Source organism: Dermacentor variabilis, chromosome 2 (genome assembly GCF_050947875.1).
Source record: "Dermacentor variabilis isolate Ectoservices chromosome 2, ASM5094787v1, whole genome shotgun sequence".
NCBI classification, from domain to species: Eukaryota; Metazoa; Arthropoda; class Arachnida; order Ixodida; family Ixodidae; genus Dermacentor; species Dermacentor variabilis.
Window position 1 is genome coordinate 62,831,562 of NC_134569.1, and position 23,895 is coordinate 62,855,456.

At 47.8% G+C, this 23,895-nt stretch overlaps 1 protein-coding gene across 2 annotated transcripts in view; it reads right to left on the minus strand.

The window, feature by feature from the left end:
* The window catches only part of kkv (hyaluronan synthase-like protein kkv), a 103,759-nt gene that overhangs the window by 61,372 nt on the left and 18,492 nt on the right, over positions 1-23,895 (minus strand). For both annotated transcript variants that reach the window (XM_075680785.1, XM_075680786.1), the window contains exon 2: positions 1,280-1,496. In XM_075680785.1, coding sequence (XP_075536900.1) covers positions 1,280-1,374 — 95 coding nt within the window. In that variant the 5' untranslated portion in view covers positions 1,375-1,496. The remainder of the gene's footprint in view (positions 1-1,279; positions 1,497-23,895) is intronic.

Genomic DNA, 23,895 nt, shown 5'->3' on the forward strand with positions numbered 1-23,895 from the left:
ATGCTATCAGTATTGCGATTCAAATAAATAATGTGATTAACTTGTAGACACGCCTGGAGACTCCTGGTTATATCACTGTGCCACATTACGGCGCTTTAGTGAGAGGCAAAGGGGTGATTTCTTTTTCAGCGTGTCAGCCGCTTATGCGCTCATTCAGCTACGTTCACAGTAATTCAAAGGAACGCCAACCTCATGGCGCGAAGGGTGGCCTGCCCGACACGTCAGGGTCAGAGGGCAGTGAGGTTTACTTCGCGACAGTCAGGGAGATCAGCTTCTCTTTGCCTCGCGGATCACGAACCCCTAGGCTGTCATAGTAGATAATTTAACCTCCCTGCCTTTCCCCTTTCCTCTCTTTCTCTCTCTCTCTCTTGTTTATACACTGTTTATAAACCGTTTAACTAACCACCATGGTGACAGCTAACAAGCTAACAAGTTTAGAAACACAGGGACGGTAATAATAATAATAAATAAAGAAAGTAGGGGCCAGATATAGTGTAAGAGTTTTGTTTTCAGCTACTAATAAAGTTGGCAAGGTGGGATCAGCTGTCCAAAGAAAGAGAGAAGAGGAAAGAACACACGCTGTAAAATGAACCATGGAAAAAAGCCCGTACCCTGTAGGATTGCCGTTGTCTACCAAATCCCTTTGTCCTGCGGCCTTACGTAGGTTGGGCAGACAGGTCGATGCATTAATGTGAGCCTAGCGGAGCACCAGAATTCTTTTGACAAGAAATCTACAAACCTGACAAAGCACTGTTTCGAATTTTGAGTGTAAGCTGTTTTTGATTACACACAAATCCTGTTTGTGCATATTGATAGCAGTACAAAATAATAGGAGGAAACATTTCACATAATGATAAAAGGTAGTGGCTGTGTTAGTCAGCCTTTCGTAGCCTTTGTCTTCGAAAGAGATGGGCTTATTGCACTGGGGTGAACAAAGGTGTTGATTTCACCGCGACTACGAGGAAACGTTTTGGGAATGACAAGTGCTTTTATCGACATTGAGCATGCGCGCACGCTTGATGTAAGGCTTCATAAAGCAATCGTGCTTTTCCAACAAACGCAGTTGCAAGTCAGCGCCGTGTGCGTCCCATCCTCTTTTCTGTGTCTTGTGTCGTTTGTTTTAAACATTATGGAAGAAAGAATGATTAGATGCGCGTCTTGCGCACCTCTTTTTATCCAGTCATCGCACTCTGCGAAGCATCTCTGCCCAGCACCGTTCCGAACACGCAGTGCGCACTCGGACGAAGGTAATCCCGAAGCGTTCGAACACTGCGCTCACCTGGCGTAGGCAGCGTTCAGCGGCGTGGTCTCGTCGTCTTCGTCGAAGGAGTTGTCCTCGTCCGAGAGCAGGCCGTCCTTGGTGCCGGTCTTCATGGCGCCACCTGGTCGGAGGGCGGCCCGCTGCCACCCCTCCTGCGACGGTGTTGTTATAGCGGGGTCCGGCGCCCCTTGGTTCGGGCCGATGTCACCGCATCACGAGTGTTTCCGTCTCCCCGCTGCAGCAGGAAAAGAGCACCGCGAGACGTGGTCACTATACGCGTTCATGTGGGCATTTTTAATCAGGGGCACTGCGGAATTGCCTTCGTATAGGCTCTTAATGGGCCAGTTGCCGCTCTCGCAAAACTGGACAATCGCCCCTTTACAGAGGAAAAAGCTCTAGGACATTGGTCCAGACGGGCTTCGGCACTCAAGGCCTTAAGGGCTTTGTTGAAGTTTTTAAGGAACTGCGAATTGTGCGACCGCCTTTGAACGTTGTAGCGCGTAGTTTCGCGTTACTGTGTGAATTTTCTCTTTTTTTTTTGCATTTCCCCCCTCTTCTTCTTTCTCCTTTTATTCCCTTTGCCCCTTTCCCCTGCACAGGGTAGCCAGCCGGTACTTACACTGGCTAACCTCCCTGTCTTTCCTCTCCTTTGTCTCCTCCTCCTCTCCTTGCTCCTTCAGATGTAATCTTTTTCATAGTCACAGAACACAATGACAACTAAAAGCGGGGGAAGCCTCAGTCTGGCGCCAACGCGCCGACAAGACCACGTGTCTTGCAGAACGACGAGTCTCTGGTATAGAAACGCCAGCTTTGGGTTCACCCTTATTCGCAGCCAGACTAGTCCTTTATTTGAACTTCCTCCACCTGGTCGTATGCGTCGGGAGCAGAAGGAACAGCGGGGCCCTACCACTGCATAAAACGTCGGTCATCCTTAGTAGGCGCTGCTGCACCACGCCTGTGGCAGGCGCACATCCTTACTATAAACATATTGCAGGATGTCCGAATTCTCATCGGAATATATATATATATATATATATATATATATATATATATATATATATATATATATATATATATATATATAAGGTTCCGATGCTCCGATTAGGAGCCGGCTCAACACTATACACAAGCAGTCAGTATATATATATATATATATATATATATATATATATATATATATATATATATATATATATATATACTGACTGCTTGTGTATAGTGTTGAGCCGGCTCCATATATATATATATATACTGACTGCTTGTGTATGGTGTTGAGCCGGCTTCGAATCGGAGCATCGGAGCCTTAATTTTTCTATACTCACACTTCAAGAATTTCCTCTTACATTCGAAAAAAAAGAGAGAGCTGGTTTTAAGCGCGAGAAAAGGAAAACGGGGAAAACAGAGAGCCGCGAGTTCTTCCGAAGTCGAAGCACGCGTTTATCGCAACAGCTCTGCAGGGGACGCAAGGGTGTTGCGCTTTTCTAGCCAGACAAAAGAAACAGCTTCAAAACGCAACAAAGAAAAAGGAAGCAAAGCGTGCGGCGCCCTGTCAGACAGCGGCGCACGGCGAGAGGTCCTTCGTGCCTGCAGTAGCCGAGGGATAAGCGAGCAGCTTAGCCCGACGCAGATGGGAAAAGGGCGGAGGAGAGAGATGGAAATCCCGCCGCGGGGGCTACGCGCGGCAGCCGGAGTATGGTTCTGTAAAGACCTTGCACGCAGCACTGCGCCACTCGCTCTGCGTTTAAAACTTTCGCCGTTGCACACGCGGGTGAGGCTCGTGCTAACGCCGCGTCCTTGTAGGAGCAGCACCCGACCCCCATCGCTTCGACGCTGCCGTGCGCTCGGTCCCGGCTATGTGTGCACCGCGCTTGATGCACCTACAGACCGAGAAAGGAGATCCGTAGTGGCGATAACGTATAGTTTTGGTACTAACGTCTTACATATGCGTTTCTTGATCTGCTAGAGAGAGAGCTCTGCATGTTATAAGAGATTGCGAAAGGCTCCGCGAGGTCGTCTTTCAATGTGTCCGCGCGGACTGGGCGGAAAGACAGAACCTGGCCGGCCGCGCTTAGTCGCTGCGAGTTATGGCGGATGGCCGTAGTTTCGCTTTCGAAGATTAACCGCGAGGCTGTTAATGACCCAGTCGACGCGGGGCTTACGTGGCTGGAATCTGACTCTATAGTTTGCATCTCCTGCATAATTGGAGGAGACGAAAAAGTAAGCTGGGCGGGTTCAGTCGATACTAAAAGGGCCACCGCCAGAGGAACCGACGGTATGAAGAAAGGGAAGGAGATCGGAGAGGGTAGTAAGAGATAACTACGGTTGCATACCCACCTCCGGATGGGCAGCGTTAAGGCTAAATGAATAGCGAAAGGGAAAGACAGGTGAGCAGCACTCGACGCTCCGCACTGTAGCACGGGAGAAAACGTTGAAGTATGCGTTACACTTGTCCAATGACCGAACCTCTCTTCCAGAAGAAAGACAAGAGAAAGCGATCAAGATCTTGTGTCATTCTATTCTTTTCTTTTGCGTTGTTGTGTCCGCGCTGGTTCCGGAGTCACGCAATCAAGTCCGCCCCGCTGTCGGTCATTCTTACAGACGTGCTTGCGTCAAACACTTTATTGCATCGAACGAAGGACAAAAAGTCCCCGCGCGAAGAGAGTTTCAAAACACAACCTAGCCCATGACCTGTATAGCGGTTTCGAAACTTCGAATCCCTTAGCGGAGGGCGAAGGCCACTGACACAGAGAGAGAGAGAGAGAGGAAAGGGGAAGGCAAGGAGGTTAACCAGAGAAAAAGATCCGGTTGGCTACCCTACACTGGGGAGAGAGGGGAGGGGGAGGTAAAGTGGTAACAAAGTAGAGATAAGGAAAGGAAGGAGCGTAGACACACAATCACAATCCATCGTGCACTGCACGTATATACCCCGCATGCATGCACGCGCGCAAGCGCTTGACGAGCAAGACGCGCGCCGCTGACGCAAGGCGCGCAAAGCAACTGTGGCCGGCGCGGCCGACGTCGAAGGGTGTGGACGGCGGCTGGCGGCGCGCAGCCTTGCCGCCGCGCAGTCCAGTTTCTTTGTTGAGCGGTTAACCTCGATTCCCAGGCATGTTTCCCCCCAACGCGAGGCGGTGCCGGCGCACTTGGGCTGCCTTTAACTTGGGCGGCGCGCAGGCGTTCTGTGCCTCGCGCGTTTTCGTTCTTGTTTCCTTCCGGCGACTGGCAGCTGTTCGCACAGCGATAATGCCCTATAGCACATGGCATGCAGGCACGCCCGCCCGCCTGCCCGCACGCACGCACGCCAACACAAACCCGCACACAAGTGTGTGTGTGTGTGTGTGTGTGTGTGTGTGTGTGTGTGTGTGTGTGTGTGTGTGTGTGTGTGTGTGTGTGTGTGTGTGTGCGCGGCGCATTTGCGGATCACCGATTGGGCTTTGTGGCGCCCCTCCGTCTGGTCAAGAACTTGGACACTGTGCTTCCTTTTCGGTCGTCGTGCTTGCGGTCTGTTAATTTGAGGTCTGTTAACAGCTTATAAATTTTGGAAAGAGGAGAGACAAGGACGTTGTTGAAACCAAGTGAATATCGCTCCCACGTAATGACAGAACACTTCTTGTGAACATAAAAGGTTAAGTATGCCAATTTGTCGGTGGCATTTTGACTGCATAATAATCATGACTGGCAATCTCCTGGACAGTTGCGGCTGATATTGTTTTGCCGCCGCTTTTGTGGAGTTGGTTTCGCATGGGCTAAGTGCGAAGTAGGTGGTCTTTCCGCTCAGAGGATTTTGTTGCATGAAAGCGACTTTAGTGTGCACACGCCTATATCCTTTCTTGATTGTTATTTCTACTGCGTCATGGTTCGCCGTATAATAATCACAGTACTGCGTTCCAAGTACACCCTCAGAAATTTCACTTGGCTTGACATCGATATCCGACAGGTAGAGTTAGTCACAGAAGGGGCGTTACCGTCCATTCAGCGTATAAAGGCAATCGGGCGCAAGGCATGCTTTAATAATGTCATATATCATGTGTAGTTGTGCTGTTTGCCGACTGTCAGATTTTTTTAGCAGTACTTACGCTTGTCGCTTAGTTAACGCTTTATTACAGCCCGCATTCGAGATGATTATTGAGTTAACGTTATTCCCAGCGTATACGCTCTCATCATCTATACATCATAGTAGCTCATATAGAGTAACGTTGCACGCATCAATATTTCTATCCTCCGTGATACTATTTTGTGCCTTCATTTACATACTGCTTACACGTGCTTGCAACAACCGCAGAACTATGTTTACGTTCACTGTACGTCACTGTGATTTCATTATACCAAGTTTCTATATAGACAGAATGTGCTGTATTTTCACGTGCGTGGCTGTTCGCCTTGCAGTTGAAACCCTGAACAGCATTTGTGCAGATACCCTTCTCGATATGAAAAATTTTATTACAACTGGATCCTAACGCACTATAGGCGGCATTGGTTATAGGAAGAATCCCCTTGTGTGTCGCCAGTTGCACGCCGCATTCTGGCGTGTTTAGCAAAAGCACCTATTACTTACGTCGGACTTTCCACCCTACTAGTCAGTTTCGTTATAGCGAAAAATTTATCTTTCTAGAGGTTCGTTATAGCGAGGTGGTGCAGTATATTTGTGTTTTCCATTTTTCACTGGCAGCTTTCCTTTCTTTTAAATTACATTTTCAAACAGAGCAGTGACTCGCCCAAGTCCTCCACCACTTCTGTGCCGCACAACACAGGCGCAAACGTTTTTCTCGATGCATTTCTCCGACAAACGCGGCGGCAAAGAAAGAGCGGTTGGCGCGCACAACCCGGAAACCTCGGCGCCCGTCCCAACGGCGTGCTCCACGCTCGAGCAGGCAGTGGGAACGAATGTTTCCAAGCCGGTACTAAACCGGGCGTCCCACCTCGGCCCGGCCTGTCTTTCTCTCTTCAAGACTGTTCTCTTTCTGGCTAGTTTCGCTATGCTCCGAACGGACGCTTGTTTCCATCAAAGCATCATAGTGGTCGCTTATAGTATATATGCGAGGACAATGTTAGAACGTTCATTCTGTAATGCGCATTTCGATTCGCGGCGTTCTTCATCAGCTCTCCCAAATCATCGTCTTTCGACCAGCTGGGAAGTTCTAAATCCCAGGCGCGCTGTCAGTCCGCGATGCTTTTGCGCCCAGGCAACCCACATTCGCTCGGATGTAGAAGATAAAAAAAAAAGTACCTTTCGCAGGAACGAGGAAGTTCGTTGCTTACTGCATGAATGGGCGTGATGTGGTGCGCGGTTTTCTGCGTAATTATTAATCTCTGAATGATTCACATTAGCGTCTCAAGCGGAAAGTTCACCGTAAATAAATTGTGTGCACGAGCTCAAGTAACCGATATTTCAGGAGCGTGCGCATGCGCAGGCTTGTGCTGTGCATTCTTAATTTCTCAAGGATCGCGTTCAGAATGCATATAACGCCGTCGCTGAGTTGGCGGGCCAGACGAATAGTTTCGGAATTGTTTAGTTAAAGAGCTGTTGTTCACCGTTCGACCGCTTCTTCAACTAGCGAAGGTTATCGCATAAGGGCGGCTACGCAACTTCTTCATATATTACGAAATACTCGTTCTGGCACTGCTAAGAGTATATGTCACAGAGTACAACTTGTAATAACTTCCTGTGTAAAATGGCAAGCCTGTCACTGCTTTAAGTGTCACTACACCATGCCCAGTGCGATTTGGTATAGTAACATGGTACGCAGTGCGTACAATACCATACTGCATTCATGATGATTGGACCATTGCTTTATTCATCAAGCTACAGAAATTTCGAGCTTATACCCGCAGTGCTAATGACTACTTTAGGCAGACATTTTGGCTATGAACTAAGAGCTGCTGAAAGTGAAGGTTCCTAGTACGCTTAATAAACAGGAGATGTTTCCTCGTTTCCTTTCTGTATTTTAGCTTCGTATGTATTTTCTTGCTTCCTATAAAATTCCGTTGCATTGAACATTTTTGAATTGTTGTCTCACGTGTATGAGTCTCATGGACGGTTTGTCACATTCCTTTTTTTTAGTCCATAGAAGAAAGCAAGTAGCATGTGTGCATCAATACACAGGTTCAAACGCTTGAAGTCCATGCTGTCAGCAACAGCTGTGTGCCTTTCATTATTTATTAGGCATGTAATACGTAAGAGAGTTTGCGGATTGGACCGCGTGTGGGTGGCCGCAACTCATGACAGAGATCGGCGCGATAATGAGGAGGTCGCCACGCCGATAAACATTCGTGGACGTTACGTAAGAAAATATTGTGAATACATGTTTTTTGTTTTGTTTTTTGAGGAGCGGAGGGGGAGGGCAAAGTCACAAAGATTTTCGTTCGTAAGTGCTGTTTGCGATTTGCCGTCTGCCTTCACTAATAATGTGTCTGACTTCACGGTTCGCTGGTATTTGCACTTAAGAACAGTTTGAGCGAAAGAACAATTTCTCTGTGTGTCTGAATAAGGGCCTGGGTTAGCTTCCCCTTCGTGAAACTTGAGAAACACCGTAAACACAGCGCATGCAATTTAATTACATAGACACCTTTTAGAGTGAGACTGTTAGGAGTAATATAGTATTATCCAGAAGTACGCAGGAAAAAAGAAAAGCGCTTGCAAAAGGTATGTGGGCAGAGCTCCAGATCGCGCCCAGAGAAAAAAAGAAAGTCGGGACGACAGATTGCAGGGATACCGAACACTCCGCGCTTGATATGCAGGTGAAACTACCACGCAGTGCGTAACAGGTAGTGTCGCAGGAAATTATAAAACCTCGCTGATTGCGAATAGCAGCAACCTAGTCAATAAAAACAATTGCTGGGAGAGAACCGAGATTCGGAAAGAGGGGAAAATTTTGAGGATGACAAAGGGTGTAATGTCTGAAACATACGGGAGAAATTACAAAGATGTGGCATGACTGGGGCTGCCAGAAGAAGCACAGAATAACTGTGGAGCGCCGCTGACAGACAGGATTCCTCTGCTGCGCCCGGCGCGGCCTATTCCCAGGCCATCAATTTGCAGGATATTCAATGAAGTTGTCGCGCACCCATTTCGAACGGAAACTTTGCATGCGTGTAACTGAATCCCGTTATTATTTTACGGAATCCGAAATATTTAATTCAGCTTGTTGATCCGAATAGGGTGCACTCAGCTGTGGCAGCGGTAGAGGAGATTTACGTGAGCATAGAGAGCGCGGTGCATTCCCGTGGCATGGTCTCCTTTGGCGGGAAAGTGTGACAGCCTCACTCGTCTTTGACCAAGTAGTTTGCAAAGTCGCATGATTTGCTAAGAATAAAAAAAAGACGGCTCAACAAGCGGGCTTGCTGTTTACAACTTTCGCTTGTCCATGATTACTCAACGATGATATATACAATGCCAGATTACAACCAGACCTGGAAAACTGGGGTGCCTAATATGTGGTAAATACCCCAAAGCACGTCGTGCTCATTGAGATTAGGCCTGGAGCACTTTCTTCTTACTAGACTCGCTGAAGCACTTCACCCTCTCTTCGCTACGCTTGGGAAAGCTGTACCGCTCCATCGCAACATCTACGCTCCACACACTGTGGTTATATTGCCGATGGCCCGCATAAAATAGGTCAATGGGTCCAGACAATTGGACTCAGCACAAAGACCGGGTACACAGATAGACTCCAACGGTAAAGATTCAGACTAAGAGTTGTTAAGAAATAAAATTTCTCTCTCTCTCAACCTGTGCAGTTGTCGTTACATGCCCGCAATGGAATAACATCTAAACTTGTTTTGCTGCTCGCCAGCCCGGTCTCCTTCGACATCAGTTTGTGCGGCTACCACTTTAATACAGCACTCAGTCAACTGTGCGCAGAACAATAGAGTATTATGGAAACAACGATACGCCAAATTTTCCTTTCATTACCCCGAAGGATGTAGAAGGCTGCGATATTAGCGAGAAGGAAGCGCTCGCATTAGATTGCCTTCAGCGCAAGCTCTGGCCTTCTTCCTGGGAGCAGGGACACGTCACATCTAGAGAAGAATAGGAAGAGGCAGCAAATGTCCACACGTCCCAGAAAAGAAGGCAGCAGCGCATGGCCAGGTTCAATTGCTTTCTTATATCAGAACTGCTTTCACTGCGATGGTGGCATGGAGCATAATATGCATGCGCAGTCAATGGGTCGCCTCAGCGTTCCTTAAGCTGCGTCCCCATGAGTGCAACTACGGCGTGGAGGTTGATGTCGCCATCGACCGCGATGCGTTGCCGCACCGTTCCGAGAGCACGGCACCGCCGGCGCAGCATGCGCTGCGATGGAGCCGACGCTGTGCGACTAATTCGCATCGTTCTCAATAAACGATTTCGCCGTCGTCGGCGATCGACCTTACCGTCTAGGCGTAGCGACGGCGCTTTTTTTTTTCTCGTGTAGCCGGAAGAAAGGGCGTTCATATAGCGGTACACCGTGACTGACCTCTTTGAATGCGCCGCCCGTTGCCGCGAGGCCTTGCTAATGTGCGCGGACCCGGCGAGCCAGCCGACATCACGGCGGGCTCTTTCGCGTGCGGCGTGCGAAATGCGACTGCAGTGGTGTGACTCGGTGCGCCCAGGAATTAACGGACCGTGAACCCGATGCAGACATTCACGAATCGCTGTGGCCAAACTGGCCGCGTGGCGTGACGCGTGAGAAAAAACCCTGACCAGACCACGCCGCGTGCAGGCTACGGCAGCTGTCAATGATAGTTCCTTAATGTCACGCCGGAGGCGAGGAAGCAAGAATGTCCTGGTTGTATCCGTCGTGGAGCGGGCGCGGTTGCACGTTCGGATTGAGCTTTCATCGCTTGGCGGCAGTGTGCATTCCATCGGAAGTAAGACGACCACGGTGTCTATATCTGGTGAGCGGTGTTTTTAGAAGCGCCGGCATTTCCGGCGGGACTGTGCGTCTGACGTCTACAGACTTGACCTGAAATCGGCTCGTCTATTTTTCGCGCTACGCGATGATCCCGCTGCAGTCCTTGCAGCAAGTTGGTTCGTCTTGGTCACGTTCGTAAACGCGGTCGTGAAGCCATCGTGGCTATCGCGTGGCGTGCAATGGACGCGCCGATAGACGCCACACCACTGAAGATACGTCGGCCATGCGTTCTATGTAGTTGCAACTTAACGTGCACCGCAGACTGTTCGGTCTCCCAGCAAGAGCTAGACGTTCATATACCAGAAGCGAAGAACATGGCCGTAGGGCTCTTATCAGTGATGCATTTTCACGATACACGGTCAGCATGCATTGCTTGAGGTCAGTTGGCCAGCGGTCAAATTTGGCTGCAGACGCGTTCTGCGAAGACACAGGTCGGAGAACTTCACGCCATGACACATTAAGAAATGAATCCATGGGATATACCCGTAGAAATGTTACGGTAGAGCCCAGACTGACACTTTATAAACTGTTATTCTGCCCCACTTCAAGATTTTCCATTTCGGCAGTACTATATATGTGCCGCGCAGCTTTCATATTGGCAATATCTAATCACAAGTGGGAGCTGATTAACAATCGGCGCGTTTCTATCGCGCCATCTTCATTATTTTCTTTATGTAATTTTAAAGCAAACATAACTAAAAACGTGGTTTCGATATCCTTTTTGCAATATTACCCGCTAAATCCCATACGCATTCCTTGTCAACAGTGACTGTTGGCTTTCTGTGCAGTTTGTGCTGCCTAGTGACATTCTCAAGAATACTGTTCTGCATTACTTAATTTGCGTGACTTCACGAGTTGATCGTCTATATAGGCACTGTTTATGGACATGTTGTACACTTTGTGGATAAACATATATACGGATTTTGCGTTGAATGTCGAGAGTAACGGTATCTTAAGGGTCAGCACGACCATACCTGTGGGCTGGAACTCAAGTGTTGTTAGACGATTATCGCAAAGTAACAAATGTCAATCAATCAATTAGTCAATTAGCTCTTTCACACAGGGTCGATTGTGTTCATCATTAGTTCTCGCCTTTGTGACTTTCTAGGAAGCTGTTACTCGTGTGTGCTAAGCTACTCGTATGTGCTAAGCTAGATGAAAAGAAGCAAAAAAAGAAACCGAGCAGATAAAAAAAGGAGACGCTCTTTCATTTATTCCGCCCTGCTCCGAGTGCAACTTACAGCACGCGGTTACGTGTAGGGTGTCTCGTAAGCTCTCGAACGGCGCAGACTCGCCCGACAAGATTTCCTCTCTGTTCAGCCCGATTCCGTCTCGACCTCTTTTTTTTTCACTTCTTTCTTTGATCATCCATAGCAGCATCTTTCATCGCATCGCGGACCAGGACATCATCTCTGTCGCGGCGGCGGTGCGCATGCTACTTCCAGAATCACTCCCGCTTCTTTTCTCTTTCTTGTTTCTCATTTTCTTTTTTTTTTCGACTTGCAGGAAAAGAGAAGTAACGCCTCCCGCGCAGCTATGGCCCTCGTTTTGCGCGAACAAGCTCCCCTTCTTGTGCCGCTGACGGCGACGAGCGAGGCCTACTTTTTTCGGCCCCATCCGCCTCTCTCTCTCTATTTTTTTACGTCTCCACGCGCAGCGAAGACGAGCGTGCACGGGTCTTGTGCGAGGTTTCGCCGCTTTGCACGCTAAACTTTTGTACCTTTTTATTTTCGCTTTTGTTTGTTGTCACGTTTGTTCGCTTTGTGCTGTTGGCTTATTCGCTTTGTTCGCTTTGTTCTTGTTTGGCTTATTTCCGTTCTTTCTTTTTTTTTTCTCTATTCATTTTTCTTGCGCTTTCTGGCCCATATATAAGCGCGCTAATTTCCGTGAATAACGCACCTCGCAATACCTACTTTCGCGTGCGGCAATTCTGTCTCCATCCGAAGGATGGGTTCGTCAAATCCGGGGTGCGTGAGGCTGCGCGGATGCAAATTTCGTGCCTTACGTGTCGGCGCAATTGTGCATGCTTACACGGAAAACGAATCTGAAAGGGGAAAGCTATTCAGTAAGCCCCCGTTACGCACCTTACGGCTTGGCCAAGTTTTATTTCCGCCAGCCGACTTCGAAGCGCCGTTGTAGCCGACCGGCGCGTGTGTTTGTTGCCGCTACAGAAGAAAGTCCCGCCGTGACGATCAGACGTTTGCGTTGCTTTCTTTAGGCGTCCGTCGGCGCCACGCTATTGCGCGGTTCACGAAGAATGTGATGATGCAGTACCGCTCCGCTGTTCTCACTTAGCGCGCGAATGTAAAAATAGGATGAGCAGAAGTTAGGTTTGGTTCGGTTGGTTATACAACCAGTCTGGGTTCGCAGATAGTACGCCGGCAGCCACATTTTTTTGTTCTTTATCGATACATGCTTTATATAGGAAACGTTCGGTCTGCTTCCGCCGAGTTGTTTCTGTTTATAACACTTTCTGTCCTGGATCCTGATATACAAAACTCATTTTACGCTAGAGAGGTTCACACGAACAGCTAAATGCTGTACTATCGTAATATCGACCATATTGCTCGCTAAGGCTAACGATATGGTGACCAGCAGCTCCTGCACAAGAAAAGGTTTATAAGTATTACCCTCTGGTCGTGCTAACATTGACACGAGTTTTATTATTATTATTATTATTATTATTATTATTATTATTATTATTATTATTATTATTATTATTATTATTATTATTATTATTATTATTATTATTTTATGCTTAGAAGATGTTAGCGCCTTTAATTGGCGCCGGCTACTACTTTTCACGTAGAGATGCGCGAATGAAGGTGTTCTGCTCCACTTGCGGGAGTTACGACTGGCTCCTGAAGTTTGTACCCACTGCCGCGACTATGAATCTAGGAACAACGAAAAAAATGTTTTAAAATGACAAGCCTAAATGTTTTACAACCAGTCACAACATATGCACTCTGTGTTTTGGCTCTTTCTGATGCGGGAACGCGTGTGTCAGAACGAACTGTTATCGCAGTGTGCGTAGTCGTGAGCTTACAGCGCTTGCTTGCAAAATCTACAAAAAACTTGATTGATATTGTCTGTCTACTTATTTACTACTGTATGGCCGTTTTTCTTTTTCGCGTCTTAAGAGAAGAAACAGATGACAAAATTATAAGTTATATTCGCTACAGAAACACATCTTCATTAAGATACCTATAAAATAATAAAATATTTGCTTGTCGTCAAAGGCGGGTACGGAGAAGCTCACACGGAAAACAATTGCAAGGACTAAGCTTCGGCTTACAACAAACTGGAACAAGATGGTAGAGGGTGTGTAGAATGCGGACGTTGAACTTAACACTTGACAGGAGCCATATCTATGTAAATTTGATTGTGATCCCTGTAGTATATAGCAGGCATGGCACAGTGTACTGCACGTTTCTGTGTTGTTTGCTTCTTTGTTTGTTTGAGCCGACCTATATTTGCTGCGTACCGTTTGCCACGTACCGCGAGAAGGAGTAGCAAGCATCGCCCATGATGCCAATCTCTCCTACAGACATAGATAATAATTAAAAAAATAATATGATATAAAGAAACAAATTATGGTATGGAAACCTGAACACCTACTAGTTGTGTAGAGGAAGTCTTTGGTGGTGCCAAGCAGGCATGTGCCCGGAGGAACGAGGAAGGAAGGAAAAAGTGGAGAAGGAAAGGCAGGGAGGTTAACCAGTTTAGCTTAACCGGTTTGCTACCCTACACATGGGAGAGAGATGGGGGCGATGAAAGATGGGGAAGGGGAAGAGAGAGAGAGGGCACATAGCACAGCACACACACATCGTCCGTTAGAGTCCATCAATCTGGCATGGTACGTGATATCACTGTCACAGCCGCTTGTCCAATCCCGTCTGTTTCAAAAACCGAAGTAGTCCCTTCGTCGCCTTCACCTGCTATGTCTTCTGTCGGCGGCATGTGAAAATCGTGTCGAGGGTCAATGGTCTAGTGTCAAGGTGCGCTAGAACGGATGCCAGGGACTGTCGCTGAACATTATATTCAGGACAGTCGCACAGAATGTGTCCCAGCGTCTCCTCGCAAAGACAGGCATTGCAGAGAGCGTTGTCGGCCATTCCAATAAGAAATGAGTGCGATTTCGTGAAAGCCACCCCTAGCCATAAGCGATAAAGCAGAGTCGCCTCTCTTTGGCGGAGTGCAGTTGGCATATAGAGATGCATCAAAGAGGGAAGGCGGTATTGACGGTTGCTCTGGTTGGTCTGGCTGTGCACCATAGAGAAAGCGTGATCTCCTGTGCAAGCACTTGAAGTCTGCTAGCTGCGTGGGATCGTGAAAGCGGTATGGCCTCTTTTTGTGCGTCTTCAAGAGCTGCCCGAGCGGCATTATCGGAGTCTTCGTTTCCAGTGACGCAGCAGTGACTTGGCAGCCACTGAAACATGTGCCCAGAGAATACATGATACATTAATGCGCCCTCTTACACGTCAGTTCCTTTTTTTTGGCCATGTGAGCTCCAGTTCTTCTTCTTATTTTTTTTATTTTTTTCTTGCTCGTTGCTTTCGCGACTATATACTTCCCGCTTGCAATATCAGAAGCACTGCTTGCTTACACTACTTCTGCGTCCGAGTCCGGGGCAATGGTTATTCAGCTGTACACATCCACCGATTCCTCCAACGGGTAACAGGTGACTATGTCAGTTCGGGGAGTCCGTGTTTTCCGACTCGAGACCGGTTTTACGCAGTATGCAGTCAGTTCTCCGACGTGGAGCTCACGAACAGCTAACATACGAAATTGTCAAACCTCACCGTGACGTCAAACAGAAAGGCCACGAAATTATTTTTCAGTGGCTACCTGGCCTTTGCGGTATCAGTGGAAATGATCAAGCAGACAAAGCTACCCGAGAGGCGCGTCATGAACAACACAGCGGACCAATTCCTCTTTCCAGGACCGACTCTGCAAGGTAGCTTCGTCACCTGGCACGCAAACTCTATTTAACAAAGTGGAACACTCGAAATTTGAGGCGCCCCAGGTTGCACAAACTGAATCCTTCACTGCAACTCCGACCTGCACCCGAACTTCACAGACGTGAGGCGTCGCTTCTATACCGGCTGTGGTGGGGAGTGACTTTCACGAAGGCGTGCACATACTTTGATTGGAATGACCGACAGTGCTGCATGCGATGTCTGGGGCGGCGAAGAGAACATCGAACAACATAGATTTCTGTGGCGATGACTGGACGATCGTCCATTGTCCGTGCAGGTACTACTTTAAGACCCTCCCCATCGCTCGTTGACCCACAAAGCTGTGAAGGCACTTTTATCTTTCTTAACTGGCCTATATGAACGCCTTTGACTCGCCCAGGCCCTGCGTGTGCGTGCGCGAGCTCACCACAGCTTTCCTCCCCCTCCCCGCCCTCTATCTCATATTTCAATTCCCTTTTTCCGGTACCCAAGAGTAAGGTAGCCAACCAGACGCATTCTTGGTTATCATCCCTGCCTTCTTTCCTTATTTCCTCCGCCTCCTCCTTATCCTACATTTAGAGGTACAAACAGTCGTCCGCGGTTAGTGCCGTTTAGCTGCATCATCTCTTTTCCATTGTCCAAAAAGCAGACTTCGGGCTGCGCAAACGCCGCCCGGTTTACCGTATAATCAAGCCAGCTCCCAAGAAGCGATACAAAAGAAGCCAGACCACGTACTTTTCCACATTCGCCCGTATTCACGGATGGTGAGCCGGTTGATGTAATGGTCTGTTTCTTCCTTCTTCATTTTTTGTCGACATGGTGGCGCGCGAGTACGGCGCGATCTACTCTTGTGATTAGGAAGCAGTATAAGTATATAACGCTTCCTAATCGCAAGAGTCCTCATTCAAGTAAACTTTTAGACGCTTATACACATAGCTGTTGTTATACATTGTATCTTATACACGTGTGCAGTTGTTGGGAGAGCTGGTGCTTATATATGCCATGGTATAGCGGCGCGAAGAATGCGGTCAAAAAGAAATGTCAGGCACGGACAGACGCCTATAAATTAATTTCTGCGGCGAAACGAATTTGCAGCACGGAGTGCACACAAAGAGATATTAAGAAACAACCGTTAAAATAACTCAAGGTAACACTCAAAGCAGCAGTCCAAACAAAAACATTGATACAATATGGAATGACGCTGCCGCATAATATATTGTAACGCGGCGAGAACAAGAGATTGAAGAAGAAGAGGACGACGACCCCTGCGGCGAGCATCAGTATTTCAACGGCTATCTTCCCAATCCATCATCTCTGCCCTCCCCCCTCCCCCCCTCAGCCTTCATCTGTAAATAAACACGCGATCATCCGTAACGGTTTTGGTGGAGGTGCGGGGTACACATCTGTCTTTGTTACCGCGTTTCGCCGCCTGTAATCAATGCAAAACCTCCAAGAGCCTTTTTTTTTTTTTCGCGAGGGTAACTGGCGCTGCCCACGGACTCGGTGACTCTTGGATGACCTTTTTTTTTAAACATATCTTGCATTTGCTCAACAATAATCTTCCGTTCCGATGAAGACACTCGATAAGGCTTCCGCCGGATAGGGTGAGCTGAGGCGGTGTCAATCCGATGGCGTGCGCGCGCAGATAGAGGAGTGGTACGGTTTTCACCTTGGAAGAAGTCAAACGCGGAAGCACGTCGGGATAGCACCTGTACTAAGGCGTCACGTTGACGTGAAGACAGAGACTCGCTGACCATGCTCTGAATTTTTGGTTCAAGGTGGCAGATGGGTTGTTCATTCCCGCAATTCGTCTCGTCGCTAACGACCGTAATGGAACTGTACGTGTCGTCGTCGAAGACAGCGAGCTTTGTGTGTTTCGGATGTAGTATACGGGCACGACAGAACAGTTTAGGGCCCGCAACGGCGTTGTTCCATCGGTCACGTACACAACTCGTCTGGGCACCAATATGCCCTTCTTTGCTCAGAAATCGGTAAGCGGTTGAACCATGGTGTCAAATGAACCGCTGGTATCAACAGAAAGGGTTTCAGGAGTAACAATATGAAGCAACATTACAAAGCACTTGCAGTATAAGCAAGCAGCAGTATTGCAGCGCGTTTCGCAGCATTGCAACATGTATTCTGACCTGTTGTCAAGATGCCACATCGCAATCATCCGAAAAATTACGCACAAAAAGTGTTCCACGTTTTCTTTTCCTTTTGTTCGCACTTGATTCCGACCATGCATCCTGTACACAGCGATGCATTAACTCTGAGCGAATCGTGTTTCAGCATTTCTTCAATATACTGCGGTGTGAATTGAAGAAGTGCATTTGCACGATTGAAGCGTGGAAGAGCGAACGCAGCCGTCTTCATTGGAGGCTTTGAATGCGTACCGAATGCAATGAAGTTTGGGTTTTTCGCAAGGTGTAAAGCCAGAGAAACGCGCCGAGGAGATTGGGAAATCAGCACTCCTCCTTCGTGTTTCGTGGTGCTTGAAAAATTGAGTACGGCGCATTGAAGACAACGTTATTTTTTTTTTTTTTTTGCCGACCACGCTTCACGAAAGATTATACGTCGCGTTTATTGCGCCTTGCGACGAACTTGCCCTGCTGCAAGTTTCTGCGCATAGAGTAGCGCGCTTCGGTTTGTCGAAAAATGAAAAGAGGGTGAAAAGTATTCTTGAATACTCGCCTGCACAAGGGCTCTGGGAGCTTTAATATCCTATAATAATAATAATATTTGGGGTTTTACGTGCCAAAACCACTTTCTGATTATGAGGCACGCCGTAGTGGAGGACTCCGGAAATTTCGACCACCTGGGGTTCTTTAACGTGCACCTAAATCTAAGCACACGGGTGTTTTCGCATTTCGCCCCCATCGAAATGCGGCCGCCGTGGCCGGGATTCGATCCCGCGACCTCGTGCTCAGCAGCCCAACACCATAGCCACTGAGCAACCACGGCGGGTCTTTTAATATCCTAAGCGTTTTTCGTTAGAAGAGCTGTCGTAATTACGCTATTAGCTTTAAAAAGTTGGAACTAAATATATAACGTCGCGCACATCATGAACATAAAATTCAGTGAGATGCACCATATTGCACGTAGACGGAATGTAATGCATAGAAGGAACTGTACTTCAGTAGAAAGTAATCGAAACAATGAGTATGTCATAGACATTGCGGGTACAGGAAAATAAAGGAGGAAAACAATGGAAACAAAAAGTTAAACCAGGCTCGTCGTTGATGATCGCGGAGTTTTCTTTTTCCCAGGTGCTTAAGTGCATTGCTTTTATTTCGGTGTTGTGTGTTTGTTCGGTCCGCCGTCGTCGAAAAGATCGCGCGCCCCCCAGCACCGTCCTGGCTGAAATCTCTCCAGATACTCCGGCCTCGTTATTGGGACGAGGAAAGAAATGGCCGCGGTGATGGCATTCGGGCGTAAGCGCTCACGACCTCGTAAACGCGACGCGCAGGTGGATACGGTCCTCTTCGCCGGCTTGCGCGTGCTGACCTGCCTTGCCAGGGCTTCATTTCGCTTCTTGTTCTTCACTGCGGAGTGCAGTCTAGAATTTGGTGGCCTACATTCTACCTCGCGTTCGTTCCGCATCTGTCGCTCGGACCCCTGGGTCTAATGAACCGCCAAATCACTGTCCCGAGACCCTCACGTGGCACTTTCTTTTTTTTCGTGGGTGACAGATTGTTTGATGTAGAAGGCTGTTTCTTTTTTTTTTCTCGTTATTAACTAAAAAAAATGGCGCAAGACACGTTCTTTTCCTTACTATAGAGACTCATTCCTGGCATGCACGAGGTTCCCAAGCCATGATAGCGGTCACTGCGCTGAGTTTCGTGACCTCATCAGCCTCCGTCAGACATGAAAGTTGTTAGTTCGCCTGACACTCGTTGTCGAGTGGGTGCTATGTTTAGACTTAAATATAAGATAGAGAAACTGAAGGAAATGATTTCGAAAGTTCTCTGGAGGTCAAATTTATTCGCTGTTTGCCAAAAGCCAGTCGTAAGACATCATTACAGATGCTAAAAGCAAGACCGAATAATGGCGCGCTCATTGAAAATGACACCAATATGGCTCCTCGAGGTTGTCATGGTGATATGACAGCACTGAGAAACAGATAAGCACGTCAAGGGAAGAAGCAGTAAAACGACGCATGCGTCAATCAATTTCAGTCCATAGTCTGTGCCAACCTGCGTATGTCTATACACCTTGTGCTGCAACCACCGAATGATCTTTCCAAACAGTTGCACGTCTGCTGGCTACGCGTTGTTTCCGCTTTGCTATTTGTTTCGTTCTGCTCGCATTTTAGTTCCTAATGTGGCAATGTTACAAAATGATGTGCCTAATGTTTCCTTTAGGACCACAGCCTATGCAAGTGTCGAATCGTAGAGGCACAATTTAGGATGGTGAAAGAGAACTGACATGATTATGCTTTGGAAGCGCACACGTGGTTATGCGCATAATTATTATGCAATGGGAACATGCCTCCTTCTCACATCTATGCTTATACGTATCGCTCGACAGAATTGCTATTTTTCTTTTTCTTTCGTTACTTAGGGATGTGCAGGCACATTTCTCTGCACGTCTGCGTAGGCATTGATTACCACGCCTTCACACAGCGACAGTTATCTTATTTAGCGCGTGATACAGTATAATGCGCAAACTTGAGTTCCGCGGGCGGCCTGTACAACTACCGTGCAGAAAGTTTTCTCAGGTCCGCATTTTGAGCTGTATACGATCTGCCCCGAGACAAAATCATTGGTCGGAGACTTAGGTGCGAAACAACGCTTGAGGCCACAAGGCGGCAATGAACTTTGAACGATGAGCAACGTCACCGGAGACGTCATCTTCACGGCCGCGGCTGAAGCCTGGAATAGCCGTAAAGATATTGCGACAATTTCGCGATAAAATGGTGAGCCCAGCTCCGTCGTTTATGATGACTTGCGTTGCGGAGAGCAGGCTTTTTCTGCGGATTATTTGCACACCGGATATAGGAGAGGTTTCTCGGACTCCCAGCTGTGCGCTGGATACTTCGCGCACCGATGAAGAGGTGTTCTTTTCTTGTACGTAGACGTGTGTTGCTTGAGCGATAGTTCGGTTAAATACATGTTTAAACTGAAGGTTTTGTGCGCGTGTGTGTGTGCGCGTGCGTGGTCGTCTGTGCGCGTGTGTATGTATGTATGTATGTATGTATGTATGTATGTATGTATGTATGTATGTATGTATGTATGTATGTATGTATGTATGTATGTATGTATGTATGTATGTATGTATGTATGTATGTATGTATGTATGTATGTATGGGTGTGAGTATATGTGTGTTTGCATGTGTATGAGAGCGCGTGTGTGTTAGAATATGTGAATATGTGCGTGTGTGTGTGTGTGCTGTGAAATAGTGCGTCCACTGGGCAGCCCCACATTATAGGGAACACGTCTCGTAAGTGTTGTGGGCGTCATGTCACCTTGAAATTCTAAAGAAAGCCTGCAAATTAATGTTTCATGCGTACACTATCTTCGGCTCGCTTGGTCATCGCTTACGTTGCTTGATGTAGCATCATATCAGACAATCGAGTGAACTACAGGAAGTACTAGAACCTCCTGGGAAACGAGATCGATACTGATTCTTAGATAAGTCATCTATTCAATTATTTAGAGGTCCTGAGGTTTGCCTGTGTATTTCCTTGGGATTCGAAATCCAGGACCTTCATTAAATGCGAAAAAAAGTTGAAAGTGTCATGTTGGTCCTCCGTTAAAGAAATCGAGGATAAAAAAAGGGCAGGGAGGTCAATCAGCACAAAAATCCAGTTTGCCACCCCTACGCTGTGGCGGGGTGGCGGATGTGGGAAGATAAATAGCGATCGAGAGGAAGATATAACTAGAGCACATGCACGCAATCACTGCGACGACAAAGCGCTCGAACTGCACACCTGCGATGCGTGGAGCCGCAGCTGAAAACTATATTAATTCGGACTAACTGATGCACATTGAAATATCTGACAAAAGCGTTTGACAGCAATAGCTGTTCAAGTTTATTTCATGCATTTTTTCGCGTCGCCAGCCCCAGCTATCATAGTGTTCACTCACCTCAAAAAAGCCGCCAAACAAGAAACCATTCGTCTCCATCAGCGACTCGACCTTACCCTTTAATAGCGAGGGTGCTATGCATATGAAAAACCAAGCGCCCTCTTACAAACACTGTAGGGTGTTTGAACGCTTAACGCACGCGCGACGGGGGATGAACTTCGAGATGCTTGACAGGTGCCGCGCTAGCTCTCGGCTCACCCACATTCCGACGGTCCATGCAGTGCCGCTGCCGCGTGGCCACGATGCGTGCGCGCCCGGGCAGGTGCGGCCGTCGCGAGAGGCGCGTCTTTGTGCCTCTCCCTTTCGCAACGCGGGAGTGGCGCATTAAGGCGACCCTTCGGACCCACCCCGGCCGAGAGAAAGGCTCGCGGGTCGCAGCAGCCTTTGTTTATCGCGGTGGACGACCCCATTGAAAGCTAGGAAGGAACACGAGACGCGTATATGCGAGCATAATGGCGCGGGAAAGTTACGTTATCGGGCTGAGAGCGGACTCGGCGCTTATACGATTTGGCGCAGGGGAGCGGCTGGTCTTTATTGTGTCCACCGCAGGATTTGACCAGCTGAGCGAGAGTTGCCAGATAGGGTTTCATGAAGAATAATTCAGTCTTGCTTGACGGCGAAATGAAAAGCTCTGTGACGTTGGTAAAAAAAAAGTCAGGCACCGCATGCAGAAATTTATGGATGTATGTATCGATTGATTGATTGATTGATTGATTGATTGATTGATTGATTGATTGATTGATTGATTGATTGATCACACACCACAGTGAATGGTGCGGTCTATCAGGCATAAGAGATAGGTAGAAGTGATAAAAGAAATGCTGAGGAGCGGGAGGGGGGGGGGGGGGGGGCTACGGACTGCGCAGGGTTCGGGGCTACGGAGTGCCCATCGTTCAGTTCAAAAGAAGTAGCAACGCATTTGTGGCTTATTATACATTAAAAAGAAACTGGTATACCTATACTGTTTTCTTAATCGGTATAGGGATGTTTGCGGACGCACGGTTGACGCAGTGTGAACTTGAAGCAACGCTGTGATTTACTTCACAGTTCTGTACTTTCCATGTAACCTGTTGTATTCGGTCTTTTTACTTATGCACGCTTTCACCCCCCTTACCTGCTGCATTAAGTTACGAATTTTAATACACTAGTAACAGGAGGTCGCCATGTAATTTTTATTTTTGCTCTAGATCCGCCTAATTTATTGTGTACATGTATGATAAATTTTGTCCACAATAGAGTCGATCAATATGCTTTAAATTCAACTTCTACTATGCAACGCGCATATTTCGATGTAGGAATGCATGCAACCACTGGATGGGGGAAACCTAGAACCTACAGACTATATGCGAATGATCGCTATGTACGTGAAGGAAATGTATTCCTGTTCACTCATGTCGCCTCTGTAGCCATGTTTCACCGACTAGCCCGATAAGAAATTATTGTAATTGCGAACGAATTTATGCGTGCTCGTGTGCACCCCACGAGAGCGATTTTGTGCGTGACGGCTACAAGCGACGGTTTTGAGCGATGAAAAGGGCCGTCGCGCGATCAGATCGCTCGTTCTTCTCGCTCGATCGCTCGTTTCTGGAAACCTAGAATTCGTCGCTCGTCGACTAGTCAATAGCGCGAAGCCGGAACTGGATGTACATCAGTCAAGTACTACCGACTGTTAAAAAAAATTAAATTATGGGGTTTTACGTGCCCAAAACACTTTCTGATTATGAGGCACGCCGTAGCGAGGGACTCCGGAAATTTTGACCACCTGGGGTTCTTTAACGTGCTCCTAAATCTAAGTACACGGGTGTTTTCGCCCTCATCGAAATGCGGCCGCCGTGGCCGGGATACGATCCCGCGACTTTGTGCTCAGCAGCCCAACACCATAGCCACTGAGCAACCACGGCGGGTACTACCGACTGTCGCACGGAACGAGCAATCTACCAAACTTGGACACGTGCAAGACCTTCGCAAGACCTTCAGAAGTACTTTATGCTGCTCTTTACGGTAAAACACATCGACTTAAATTGATAAAGCACTCGTCACGCCAGTTTCGGCGCGTATTTGCTGCCATCATGCCGGCAGCACCGGGGAGACGTCCCTCAATGTCGTCGCTCGCGTGGGGTTCGACTTGTATACGCGACGAGCGATCGAACGCGACAGCCACCTCCGTCGCGTCGCTTGTCGCTGTCGGGCTCAAGATGGCTTGTATGAGGTTTATACTTTTAAACGAATGATCTGCCTTGGCTTCGCTTCATAGTCGTGTGCACTACAACGTTGTTTTCGTGTGTCCGTACACTCTGTACTATTCCTCCAGGCCGCACATCGCCACTTACCTCCTATTTAAGACAGATCAGTGACCCTCTGGGTATGTATATAAACTCAAAACAACGCAAATGCATGCACATCCGGGCCGAGAGGAAAGACTGATGCGTAAAACGTGACGCGCAGCACGCAAGCTCTCGCTCGCCCATCACGTGACCATATGCCGAGACGACGTTGTTTCCGTCCCTCTGTCTGCCTGTTCCGTGCAGCAGTCGTTATCAAGCTCTTCATTCGTAGCTTCATTTATTAGTCTTACTTTATGGTAAGAAAAAAAAATAGAATGCATGATTTGCTGACTCATGCGATTGGGTGTATACGTCTCCAGGACTTGATTGACGCCAATTTGCGTGCGTCGACGAGAAAAACCTAGAAAAAA